Source organism: Musa acuminata, chromosome BXJ2-10, assembly GCF_036884655.1.
Source record: "Musa acuminata AAA Group cultivar baxijiao chromosome BXJ2-10, Cavendish_Baxijiao_AAA, whole genome shotgun sequence".
NCBI classification, from domain to species: domain Eukaryota; kingdom Viridiplantae; phylum Streptophyta; class Magnoliopsida; order Zingiberales; family Musaceae; genus Musa; species Musa acuminata.
The window spans coordinates 15055626-15068747 of NC_088347.1; the positions used below are offsets into that span (position 1 = coordinate 15055626).

At 34.7% G+C, this 13122-nt stretch overlaps 1 protein-coding gene across 2 annotated transcripts; it reads right to left on the minus strand.

The window, feature by feature from the left end:
* Positions 1–1668: 1668 nt before the first annotated feature.
* Positions 1669–12626, minus strand: LOC135624315 (sodium/hydrogen exchanger 6-like). 2 transcript variants are annotated; one of them, XM_065127793.1, is made up of 22 exons: positions 12305–12626; positions 9798–9849; positions 9643–9702; positions 9502–9526; positions 9324–9409; positions 9115–9226; positions 8413–8475; positions 8278–8297; positions 8084–8181; positions 7070–7098; positions 6131–6162; positions 5990–6037; positions 5820–5880; positions 5648–5745; positions 5480–5555; positions 5361–5380; positions 3894–3991; positions 3709–3818; positions 3355–3438; positions 2755–2852; positions 2593–2663; positions 1669–1924 (listed from the first exon to the last, which is right to left on the minus strand). In XM_065127793.1, exons 1-22 carry the CDS (start codon positions 12495–12497, stop codon positions 1875–1877), a joined length of 1584 nt encoding a protein of 527 aa, XP_064983865.1. In that variant the 5' UTR covers positions 12498–12626; the 3' UTR covers positions 1669–1874. The 2 variants fall into 2 exon arrangements, with proteins under 2 accessions (XP_064983865.1, XP_064983864.1); XM_065127792.1 differs by having other exon boundaries at positions 5361–5555.
* Between the last annotated feature and the right edge of the window lie 496 nt (positions 12627–13122).

A 13122-nucleotide genomic window follows, 5' to 3' on the forward strand; every position in this document is an offset into this window, starting at 1 on the left:
ACTCAATTGTGAGATGATTAGATTTTTTTTTCACTTTTATGATAATTTTAGAATAATAAATAAAAAAATAATTTTTTTTTGGAAAATATTGTGAACTAGTGTAATTTAGTTCAAAAACGAGTATAACTCGATAATTTTTATGAAACTTAGCCAAACTTTCATACAAACACTATAAACTTTTATAAAACCTTTTCAAACTTCTCTGTTACTATTAAAACACATTGGTAAGATTATTAATACCACTTTTTTTTAAATATTTTAAAATAATTAATAAAATTGGACATATTGTTAGGATTGTAAAATCCTATCATAATGGTACCTCAATTAAAACATGATTTTAACTCAACTAAAATTCACTATCACTACTTAACTAAAATATAATTATATCAAGGATTACAAGATCATAATTATAACTTTATATTCAAAATTAATAACAGTTTATGATGCTTCATAATGTTGTGACGCATTTGCCAAAAACTAGTATACAATATACAAAAAAATCACCTCGTATAATAATGCAGACAATAAAAAATTATGATCAAAATTAGATTATATAAAAAGACTAAAGATACTGCTACTTTACAATTAATAATATCGACTTATATAATTAGTGAAAATTTATATGAATGTTGATACCTCATACACACTTTCTACCTTGCCACTATATCTTAATGGACATCAAGATTTTTCAAATGTTCTTCTCTATAAAATCATTTAATTTTCAGTTAAAAAATAAACTTCTAAAACTAATGCTTCAACTTATAATAAATACGAGAACAATAAATGTGACTAAGAAGAATATGGTAGAGGGGAGAAGGCAAGAAAAGGGACAGGCAAAAGGGGAGGAGGAGATTGAGGCAACAAAGGCGAAGAATAAGGAGGATGGGGGAGAAGGAGAAGGCTAGTAAGAGGAGAAGGAATGAGATGAGGCAAGGGAGAAGGGAGAGGAGAAAAGGGCGGAAGAGATGGAGGAGTGGAAGGAGGGGAAGGAGGTGGAAGAGGAGAAAAGTTGGGTCAACGAGTGATGAACATTACTCTAAATCAAAACGAATCGATTAAAAAAAAAAATCAGACTATGAATACGTCCTTATTTTTTAATATCATTTATAATAAATGATGAGGTCATTTCCATCCAAATAGGAAAAAAAGGACATTCCCATTAATAATAAGTGTAATGAGATTACACTATTCCTGTATTAATTCTATATATACAGTGACAACAAGATACTAATATAATTCTGTATAAATACTATATATAATTCTGTATAATCATGTTCATGTATAATGAGACAACAAGATACTATATACAATTGTAATGATGTATAATAAGTATATATCATGTTCATGTATAATGTGACAACAAGATACTATATATAATTGTAACCACATTATAATAATAAGGGAAAATAATCTATAATTTATTGTATTTGTTTGTGACAATGAGCCAAATCAAGATTTAAAAAAATAAAATAAAACAAGTTAGCCAGAACTATCAAAAGAAGGTAAAAAAGATTTAAAGAGTACTGCAGAATTAGGATTATTATGTATTCCTCGAAGAGTTCTTTTTTTTTTTAGTCATTTATCACTATATATTCTGGATATATAAAAATAGCACTGAATACAACAAAGTCATTATATATGAGACGCTTACCTTAAACCTGAAGAAAATCAACCAGCCAGACGATTCCTCTGTCCTATATAAGTGATATTAGTTGACACAAATGAAAGGAACTATTATCTATTGCTTGGACAATAATCAGCCAGCTGATATATACATGGTATGATAAAGTAGAGATGATAACCCTCTGAGAAATCACCAAAAAGAATCTCCTCTTAAACTTTGGCATGCTGAAAAAAGAAAAAAAATGCAGTGTTTATTGATGCACTTGGAATTCTTTTGTTCTCGAATTTTCAGGAGCCTCATCTGTTAGGCACAAAAAATTGACTTCAGCTCAAAAGGGTGAAGCAAGAAAATGAAAATATGCAATAAAGTAAATATATAAATAATGAGGACCTAAACATGAGCTAATTTCAGAGAATGTGAGGCAAAGGATGCTCTGATGAACGACTACCATAGTTACAGGAAATTTGGGCAGGATTAGCACGATTGAGAAGGCCTTTTTGTTGTCTTTAATTTGCTTAACACAGTGATTTTTCATGAACAATGTGCCAATAAAGAGCTCTTTCAAGGGTAGAAAGTGAAGGGAATAATATGTAATGACATCAGGCTTCTTAGAAATTGTAGAATTTATATTTGCAATATTTTCAATTTTTTATGCTTGATGTTAGCAAATTGTATTATCAGATTGTGAGAAAAAAAAGAGAGTCCAAATGTTGTGGACTATCTTAATGAAAAGCAGCGCTAAATTGGGGAAAATCAGAAACATAAACATTTGTTTTGGTATCAAGATACTATAGAGTTTCAAATGCTCTTGGAAGGATGGACTGGATATTCCCCAGAAATGAGAAATACATTGGTTCATAGGGTGTGTGAGTTGTCTTCATATGGTCAATGTGTCTTATCTATCAAATTCAGTTACAAATATTATTACTTTTGCATCTTGCAGAAAGAATTAACAAAAATGTACTTACCGGGAACATCATTTTTAGATGTGAAGATAGGAGTGAGATAGTTCCTGTCCAGTGCAGTGAACGAGGCAGTGCTGCAGAGATACATAGCCAAGGCAACATTAATCTAGTAAAAAGATGAAGCAACTTAAGAATCAATAACTATAAAAGAAAATTCATCAACACCTTTGGATTTTTTTAAGTTTCATCCTGATCTTGTTCCCAGAAGAAGTTCCCTCATCAAAAGATGGTCCGACATAGTCATGGTTGTCCCCTAAGTTCTCCTAAATGCCAGAAATTGATAAACTTGGATTCCATACAAGCCAATTGTCAAAAAAACACAAAACTCAACCAAGGTAACTGTATTATGCATGAAGTTTGATATAAGCTCAAATTGCCTTTTACTCCTCCAGTAAGAAGTCAGATAGAGTTGTTCATAACAAAAAAAAAAATCAGGGTACAAGGACAATCTTTTTCAAAACTCTAACCCCATAAATAATAATAATAGCTATACATATATGAAATTAGGGTAAAAGGATCATTGTTTTAATTTCGAAGATCTCCAACTGAAGAAATAGTTATGCTACATCGATATGTCTCATACTGCCAACAAACACATAAGCAAACATATTATTTCAAAGGCCTAAGGCAGAGTTATTCTACATATGAAACTGCACAACACACAACAAATTAGCACCTTAGCTCCGAGCACTAACATAAACTTAGACAATGACTGTTAAAATAAGACAACCATACATAATATATATTATACTTCCTTAAACTTACTTCTCCATACGGACCACTGTAAGCATCACCGATAACTTCTAAAGCTTCAAGCATCTTTCCCGTTGAGCCTCCAATCAACAGCACCTGAATTATTGCTATTAAAATATTCAAGAAGTTTGCGGGGGAGGCCCCCAAAAACGAAAAAGACCCCTCTTGGCAATAATATATTCTAATGGTAAATCTTCTAGTTTCACCATACAATCATCTCATCATTTTTGGTAAGCCACATCTCTAAAATGCATAAAAACTACAAAAGCTCAATACAAACTTATATGATGATGGATCCTGATCTTCAAATGTGTTCAAAGCATTGGCATTTTGAGGCAATGTAAAACACAAGTGAGAAAAACTTACTGTTATAACAACAATGGCAGTGGTAGCAGTTAAAATTATTTTGCCATGTCCATCAGGAAGATCATGCACCGACTTCAAGGCAAGAGCAAAAGCCATAGCCCCTCTAAGCCCTACTCACGTGCATAAGCACTAATCACAAAATATATATGAATAATTAAACTCGTAATAACAGCCTGCCAACTTACCACTATACCAAAGTGCCTTCTGATGTCTCATGGGTATCTGGGAAGATGCTGGACGTACCATGTTGATCAACCAAGCACAGGAGAAGACATGTGCCGCCCTTCAACATTAACACAACTCAACATAAATAACTAAGTGAATCATGATAAGAAACAGGCCAAACCAGAACTAGGGGAATATGTAAAAAGAAGAAAGCCTTCAGTCAGTTTAAAATCTAAAGCACACTACTATAAATGAATAAATAGAACATGGATTTCTCTCTCAGGAAAAGAAATATTAAAATTAACAGACAACAAGATGCATCTGGTTATGCTAGTTATTCTTCACATTTAGAATTCAGCAGAGATCATTAAGATTAGTTACATTGGGAATAAATAGATAAAACTTTAGAGGATAAAACATGGATGATTGAGCAAAGCAAAAGCACTCTACTGGCATACAAGACAATAGGTCTGGAAACTATTCAGGCAAAGCTCTATCTGGACAATCACTATGACTGCAAATTAACTTTCAGCAATAGTTATAAACTAGGAATAAGAAGGAAATTTCTGATTTTGGAAACACTTAATGAATAGAACCAATTTACGTCCCCATTTATCAAAAGATCCAATACTAAGAATCCAAAGAAACTATTGGGCATTTGGCAAGGGTTCAGATGTGAGTACTTCAGAATAAATTGCCTATAAAGAATCAAGAAAAACATAAGTCCATCATGTCTCGTGTTCATCTACATTTCAGTAAAATAATTTTTAGTTATTGGGATTTTCTTTCTTGAATTTGTACAAAATGATAGCTCATGCTGCTAACCCCAAATAATTAGCACTTGCAGCTGCTTCTATGTGCTGTCTGCAAAATTTATGAAATGACAAGGCAAACAGATTTTTAACATTTTCTTGCAGAACAATACAGATAAACATATACTTTTGCTACGAAATGTTGCAGCATCTTGACAACAACCAAGATGCAACCATTCAGGTGCAGAACATTGAACATGGCTAGAAATAATGCTTGAAAATATAACAAAAACTGAATACAATTGCTTGCTTGGTATACCAAAACCATGAACATGTCAAACCAACATGATCTTCTAAAATCTTCACATATAAAATAATTTAAAGACAACAAAGCCTGATCCCATCGGGGATTTCCAACTGTAAGAGAAGCTATAGTGAACTTTTGTTGGGAGGATGGAGGACAAGGAGTTGAATCCAAAAAGAAATTCATTTCTATCTTCTAAATATGCTGATTAAAATCAACTATTAAAATGTTGTTTAATGCTCTTGATTGCAAGTAAATTTCAGGAATGATCAATGTAATTAATAAAACAGTTGGGACTTAATACTCATTGTATTGCATATAATTTATGTGAAGCATATCCATCAAGGAGTAAAAGAATGAAGTCATAGCACAAGTGGTCATTTTAATAGAAGATTAGAACATAGATTATTTCAACAGAAGTTAGTCCATACCTTGCAACTCCTATAAAGAGCTGGTTCATGCAACAAAGTGAGAAGTTAAGGAGTGCCCAAAAAAATGTTACTTCAAATTCAGCAAGAAAACAGATGGATGAATGAAATGGAAAGGATACAATTGAAAAGAAGATGAAACCAATATGTGACCAGCTATGTTGTTCCATTGCAATATCAAAGCCCATATATATGAATCTGCAGGTTAGGTTAACCATGTTTGCAACTATGTTATATAACTGAAACCTCAAAAATAGTCAAATTAAGCACTAATTTGCTTATTATCTTACACAAAAGTTTCTGCTAGTGAAGAAAGCAAATGGAAGAAAGCAGGAGCAAAGTGTTGAGAATTTTTAGACAAGTTTGAGAATGTGTATTGCTTCATGACCTATCATGCAAAGGCAAAAGGTTAGATGTCACAGAAAACTTCTGCAAAGATCAAGAAGGGTAAAGGTTACTTACAATTCCAGTGAACAATATTGAAACTATGCCAGAGAGGCCAAGACCTTCAGCTAACATGTACCTATAAAAATTATGATAGCAGTGTGGCATTAGTTAAAATCTTCTTTCATATAACAAAGCAAAAGAAGAATTTAGAGGACTATGCAGGGGGCAGTGCAGAACTGTCTTACGAAAAGTAAGGAAAAAGAACAAAAAGACAGCTTTCCAGATTGTGAAGACTGAGAAAAGAAGACATAGATGTCAGTTCCTAAAACAGTTTCTGGCATAAAAACCAACAGTATTTGTTGAAGAAGTTCAAATTTTAGACTTACTTATCAACATCTAACCCTGCATACTTGAAGAGGTGCTGACTGGTTAAGGTTTCTCAATAGTCTAGTTGTAATCAAGTTTATGAACAAAGATGAGGCATTTAAGATGCATATAAAAACCTTCCATTCCACTCATAATTTTTGTACAAGAATCTTGTAGTCCACAAAAGAATACTGTTACAAATTCCAAATTTAAGTAAAATTCAGTATTAGTCACCTCAATCTGAACCAATGATTTTTTTGTGTAAAAAAAAAAATTAAGTAGCTACTTGTAGGCATTGCAGAATGTTCATACATCAATTGCTTCCACATGATATCTCATAAATTCATGCTTCAAAATCAACTTGGAGGATTTTCCATGATTTGCTTAGGTATTTAAACATCTTACTAAGAAAATTGAGTGTATGAGCTGACTATTGAGATAGGCCTACCTAAACACCCTAAGTTAGAAATCATAGCTTAGAATGCAAGCTTGCACCCTCTCTTGCATTCAAGTCGTCTTTATATTAGTCATGAAATTGCTGCATCAGTGTCACCATTTGGAAAATCTCAAACCAGTTTTTTTTTAAACTTAGCAAAACTCAATCCAAGATCTAAGATGTCTTGATCTAGACACAATCAAAAAATTTTCGAACTAATTTAAAAAATAATTGCTAAGTCAGGAGAACAATAGATGCTTCCAAACTTCTTGAGGTATGATGCAGTTAGTCCTTCATACAAGATGATATTTAATGGTTACTTAGCAAATTCAAATAAAGCTCTTGAATCTTTTAGTTAGAAATCACAATTTATTGGAACAAAAATATCCAATCTATTATTTTAAACTAAGGAGTGACCACAAAAGCCAGTGCTGAAGTATGAAATTGTAACATTATGGAAGAGAACCAATGACAGAATAAAATCTTTAACTATAGCAGATGAGAGGTTGATCATAAAGGATATAAGAGCAGAAATGAATCCAACTCCAACTCCTGCAAAAATATGTTAAATTGGTCAGAAGAAAATGCATCAATAAAACATGTCACGAGCGAAACATGAAGAAATGCATAGGAAGTCTTGAGTACCGAAATAAGTTCAAATAAACAACAGACTCAGAAAAGCACAGAAGAGAAGAAAAAACATTTTGAAGAAAAAATAATTATATTCTTTATATTGTAAAGTAGAGAGAAGCATATAAATATGGGTGTGTATGCATGTGTTTCGAATCGAATACAACAATTTCTACATGGACAATTTTGGAGACCAAACAAGCCAATAACACCCTTGGTGTAGGCTGATATTTGGCTAAAGTTTGACATCATGCAATGCAGGTCACATATCCTCTGCCCATAAATCAACTCAATCAACTTACAATATGAAGCAACATTGGAAGATAATTTTAGTTGGTTCACAGAGTCGTTAGAGAAACAAAGAAAAAAGAAGGTTTTGACAAAGGCTATCCTATGGCGGCAGATAACGACTTTGCGAAAATGAAACAAAGAATGTGTGAAAGAGAGAGAAAGGGGGAGAGAGAGTGAGTGAGCCAAAAGATAAAAGTCATTCTGGCCATCCTTGTCTAAGCATTGGTTACACCATCAGAACCATTATTGCATTCATTCTTAACACCACAGCTTCATCATCGAACCAAGACAACCTTTTAAAGAGCCTCTAATGGGCATTTTCATGCAAGATAACCTGAGAAACTAAAAGTATTAGAACTGTAGCATTAAATAGAACAGGGAATTGATGGTAGAGGCAGAGGAAGCCATAAAAGAGAGAGTTATGAAAGAGTTACAAAGTTGTATAAATTACTTCGACACTATTCCAATCAAATTAAGAGCAATACATAGTGTAGTGTCTACAAAATGCCGGTTTTCTCATGTAAGGAAAGTAGCACTTCAAACACTATTAGCAAACTAAAAGTGAGACTAGTTATGGAATGATAGGGATGTCTGGTGGTAATATCTGCAGACTGACCTGAAGACATTGACCCAAAAAATGTCTCAAGAAACTTCAGAACGGCCAACGCTAAACTTTGTCCTGAGGACTTGCTGTGTCTTACAGATGACATGGTTCTGCAGTTAAAGATATTACATAGATGATAGAACCCTCTACAATTGCCAATGATAATAGAACAGGGTGGAAAAGAAATTTCAACCTTCAACACAAACCTGTATAAGGAAATTGCCATCTTCATCATTTCAAAAGACGAGAAAACGGAGTCAAATATGCATACACAAATATCAGTTAGCATACACAAATATGCAAAAATCAACTGGTGTTTTGATTCGGCAACATATACATACTGCATCATTTAGGACAGATTCACCGAAAACCAAGGCATATATGTTGACATCAGTGCCAAGTTCCTATGCAGGTGAAAAGAGAAAAGGTTAGACAAATGCCTAAGAATGCAAGAGATACAGCAAAAAGATTCCCCTGAAAGCTTGATGTACTTTCTTTTGTTTGATTATTTTCTTGTTTCAACTTTCAACAATGGTTCTGTTGGAGCATTCAAATAAGAATATTTTACAATCTTCAAGCTGATATCAACATAACATTGCTTGATGAAGGAATTTATCACAAAAATATCAGATAGCCAATTAAGATTATCACAAAAACAAAGCTCAGCCAAAACAAAGTATGATCATCCACATAAGTCATAAAAAAAAAATTCTGACAAGAACAGTAAAATCTCTGTGAAAACAAAAAAGATATTCCTGAAGGGAAGTGATTGATGATTTTTGTCCAAATACAGTGATAAGCAAAAAAGTGCTAATGAAGAAATAAAAATTTGCCAAGAAAATCAGATTGAAAGGGTCTGACATCTTAAGTCCACAGTATATTTTACAAATGTCTCAATGGAATTGCTTGATTTTTTCCAATTCATGGGTTCATTAAGAATACTCATAGCTGTGAACTGAATGCAAATATGTAGGAATACAAATTCTCATGGGAAAAAATTACCAAGAAATGACCATGAGAAAGCTGCTGAAAATGTAAAATACCTGAAATATGGATAGTACAGTCACAGGATCTGTCGCAGATACTAGAGCACCAAACATCAGGCATTCAACCAGGGGAAGTTTGTACATTAGATATGCCAAGCCACCAAGATAACTGCAAGAAATAGAGGGAGCAGTAGTTATCATAGAGGACTCCTGAGAAGAAATTTTACCCACAATGAATGAAGTGATGGTTAAGAAGACATTCTTACACCAGAATTCCGGTCACAACCGAGGCAATAAATGTTCCAAGAATAGCCAATGTAATGATAGCTCCAAAATTTGAGAAAAATGGTTTCTATTGACAGATAGGTCAATTACATCAGACAGGGAAATTTAAAAGCTATACATATTATCAGCATCTGAAAGCAGAGGATTTTGAGACATTACCGGTGCTAAGCTGAAACCTGACTGAGTAGAGTGCAGTCAAGTCAAACATAATATGACTAGAGACTAACATGTATTTAACCAAAAAGAATAAGAGAAACTATTTTATTGTGAAATTTGTTTTGGAAATTAAACATAGGATATAATATAATTGGAGGTAGCAGGAACAAGAAGAAGAATTCCTCATGGAAATTGAACCATCCCCTGAGAAAAGGAAAAACTCAGAATAGGGAAATCAAATTACTCATCAAATCCATATTTTTAATAAAGGCAATTAATAAAAAAGAATAGATAAGTACCTAATATTGGCCTCTGTATGTGAAATGTTAGCAATTCCTCCAACAACTAAACCTGCCATAGATGAAAACGTAAAATATTCTGAAGCTCTCTTGTGAAACAACTCAGGATAAGTAAACAGAGTACATGTAAGGTGCCTGCGAGATTCCTGTGTGAGGATCATTTTTCATACTGGGTATGCTGCCTTGTGCTAGCCAACATGTACCTTGATGGTTGTTTGCCAGCAGTTAGCATGTGCATATGATAATGTTTACATGTGGACAGAAAACATGTGACAAGCAACCTCAATTCCAACTCCACCACGTGTCATAGATATCATACAATCCTAACAATTAGGTTGAGAAACTGTCCAGGTCTAGTTTGACTCATTTTGAATATAAAGGCCAGTTCTTATTTTTTTTTAAGGAATATCATTCATACCATTCCTATTTACAAGCCAAAGACGGTGCACATTGTACTTTTAGGATTACTCTGCATCAGAGCAGAACATTGGTTGATATTTGAATCAGTCCCAAAGAGTTTTCCAAGTTTATATGCGTATTCTAATTACAAAACAAATAAAATATAGTAGCCTATAAAGTAATGATCATTGCTGGACTACTATGACACCATATATGTTTTTTTGTGAAAAACATTGTCTATTGACCCACTGGACTATTCATGATCCTCTTGTATGTTCTCTACTTTAATCTTCTATTTCTTCCTCATTTCTCCAGAAATTCCTCTCAAGAAACAAGAATAGTTGTTTTACACCCTGATCAACCGGGGAATCCATCTCTAGCCTCAATAACTTAGATGAGCAGTGGCATGTATTGCTAACCATAAAACTGCAATTTAAGCGAAGCAGGTAGCATGTATTGTTTGATGAAAACAAGATCCATGTTGTTCTTTGGCTAGTCTACATGTAAACCTTTCAAACAGCTTGATGCTACCTCCCAGAGATCATTTACTTGGAGATTGTATTTGTCATGATCCAACCCAATGGTATAACCGACTAATTAATTTATTGAGTCGAAACCACTTGCCCAGAATACTTAAGCTCAAGATAATGACAATACAACCATTAAGCCTTATAGATTAACTCAAGCCTATATCCATTTTCGATGTGGGCCTAAACTGGGGGTGTTATAATCTCCTACACTTATGAGTTTGACATACTCCTCATGGTCTAAATACAACAAGGAATCAAACCCTAAAATAATGCATGTGAGACTCAATCCAGTGATGCCTCCACGCCATAGCATGTCCCATTCATTTACAAGTAGGGCTTCCCTACTTTAAGCCTCTCACCATATCCAATATTAGGTTAGTTCTGATCCATTTGTTACAAGGCGATCAAATGGGATACTTGACCCAATGAGTTTGAATCATTGATCCAAATAGATGTTTCAATTATGCCCATAGATACCTTTACCCATATGAACCAACTCCTAATGAAACGGGGATAGAGGGAATAAATGACGATGAGGGTGAGAATAAAAGACATTTTCTATCACCTATGTAGTTATGGGGCACTCCCCATCTATCCCCATATTTGTCCCGGCCAAGTTTATAATATTATATTATATATAATATATTTATTAATAAATTAATATAAATAAAAATATGCATATTTGAGAATTGAACCCAATACGAATCATATAATTAAATATACATATTTGAGAGTTAAATCATATAAATATCATTATTTATAAATTTTGGTATTGTTAATTAGTTTTGATAATAGTTTTATTTTTTTGAAATAAAATGGATTATTAAGAGAATATAGAGAACCTACGAGTTCTCTACCCCCATTAGGGATTCCCCATCCCCACCCTTGTCACGTTTAAATGAGGACTGAGGTGGGGATGTGGGATGGGGGATGAAATGGGGACGGGAGAAGCATTCCATTCCCTTGTCCCGTCAACATCCTAGATCCAAGTCTATATAGTAGACTTAAGTTAATAGTAGTATACTCAATTAAATCCTTATAGACTAACTCGAGTCTATATTCATTTTGGAATAAACTTGGGGGTGTACTAGAATTTGTCACTTGTTTGTCTTTTGCTTGGTTTGACATGTTAGATTGAATAGAGATCATTTATGACATTTTTTCAGGTCTAAAATTGCAACACGTTATACCATGATCAATTGGTGAAAACTTCCAACATCAAGTTCAAGTATGCATCCTCAACATTAATAACCTCACGAGTGTCATTGGCATGTCTTGAATGAACCCAGTCTATTTCGCCTAACAAAAAGCTCAAACCCTATTATAAAAGTTACCAAAGTTGCCTCGCATCAACAATTAGAATGGAGCATCATCATTCTGATCTATAGGAAAAGGCCGGCGAGGAAGGTGGGAGGACAAGCGCTCACCTTCGGATCTTACGAAACGATATCAAAATCAAACAAAGGAAAAATGAGGAGCCAATGAATCCCATAAAAGACATAGGGAAAAAGACAGAAACTATCATGAGGATTCTTCCTTGTTGAGACAGAAAAGGGAGAAGACAGCGGATGCAATCACCGATAAGGAGGGAGACGCTGGCCTCGGGGAGGTAGTAGAACTTGTGGCGGCGAAGGACGTGGCCGACGACGAAAGAAAGCACCAGCATCGAGATCTGCAACAGGATACCCACCCCAGCCGCCTGCTGATCCTCCCCGGGCTCCTCCGACGGGGTGCTCCCGGGAGGGGAGGCCGTCGCGTTCAGCTTCAACATCGCCAGCGATGGCCTCTCCTCTCTCGTCTCTCTCTCTCTCTCTATATGCGTATATATATATTTATTTTTATATATAATATATATATTGGGATTCCTTCTTCGGGGTGTTCAATTTCTTCCTCTCCCCACGCTCTGCTCTGCCCGGCAAAGAAACCCTCGGCGAAGGAGGCGGTTTAAATATGGCGCTGACGGAGAGGATTCGCGGCCGCGGGTCTACTCCGTGAACACGCATGGGAGCCCCGCACGCCCGGTGGGATCATCCACCGTTCGGTTTTGTTTCCAGAACGATCTGGTCCGTCCCAATGTTTGCGTTTCGGTGGCCTTTCCCGATCCCACGTGGAGGAAGCGTTGGAGTTATTCACGAGAAAGGTGGTTTCATAATATTACGTTTACGCCCCTCCAAATTTATTGGGTTACATTAAAAAAACCGCAAATATAAATACATTATTTTCGAGTATAGGAATGCAAAATCACTTTTCCTTTTTTTCTTTGTGGCTTGGCGGATTCGTTGGTAGCATGTGAGACCCACCATCAAGTATCGCCTTTGATTGGATCATGTTCTCTCTATTTTCTCCGGTTCTAAGTGTCCCTTTGGCATGTGTTCAGTTTGTTCATGCCACTATCT

Coding starts and splice junctions, on each gene's coding strand:
- LOC135624315 (XM_065127792.1), bottom strand. CDS start 12,497: ATGTTGAAGCTGAACGCGACGGCCTCCCCTCCCGGGAGCACCCCGTCG. Junction 7,099..8,083: donor TTTTGGGTCAATGTCTTCAG/GTCAGTCTGCAG, acceptor ATATTTTTGCAG/GAGTTGGAGTTGGATTCATT. Junction 6,163..7,069: donor TTGGATTCATTTCTGCTCTT/ATATCCTTTATG, acceptor ACCAGTCAGCAC/CTCTTCAAGTATGCAGGGTT.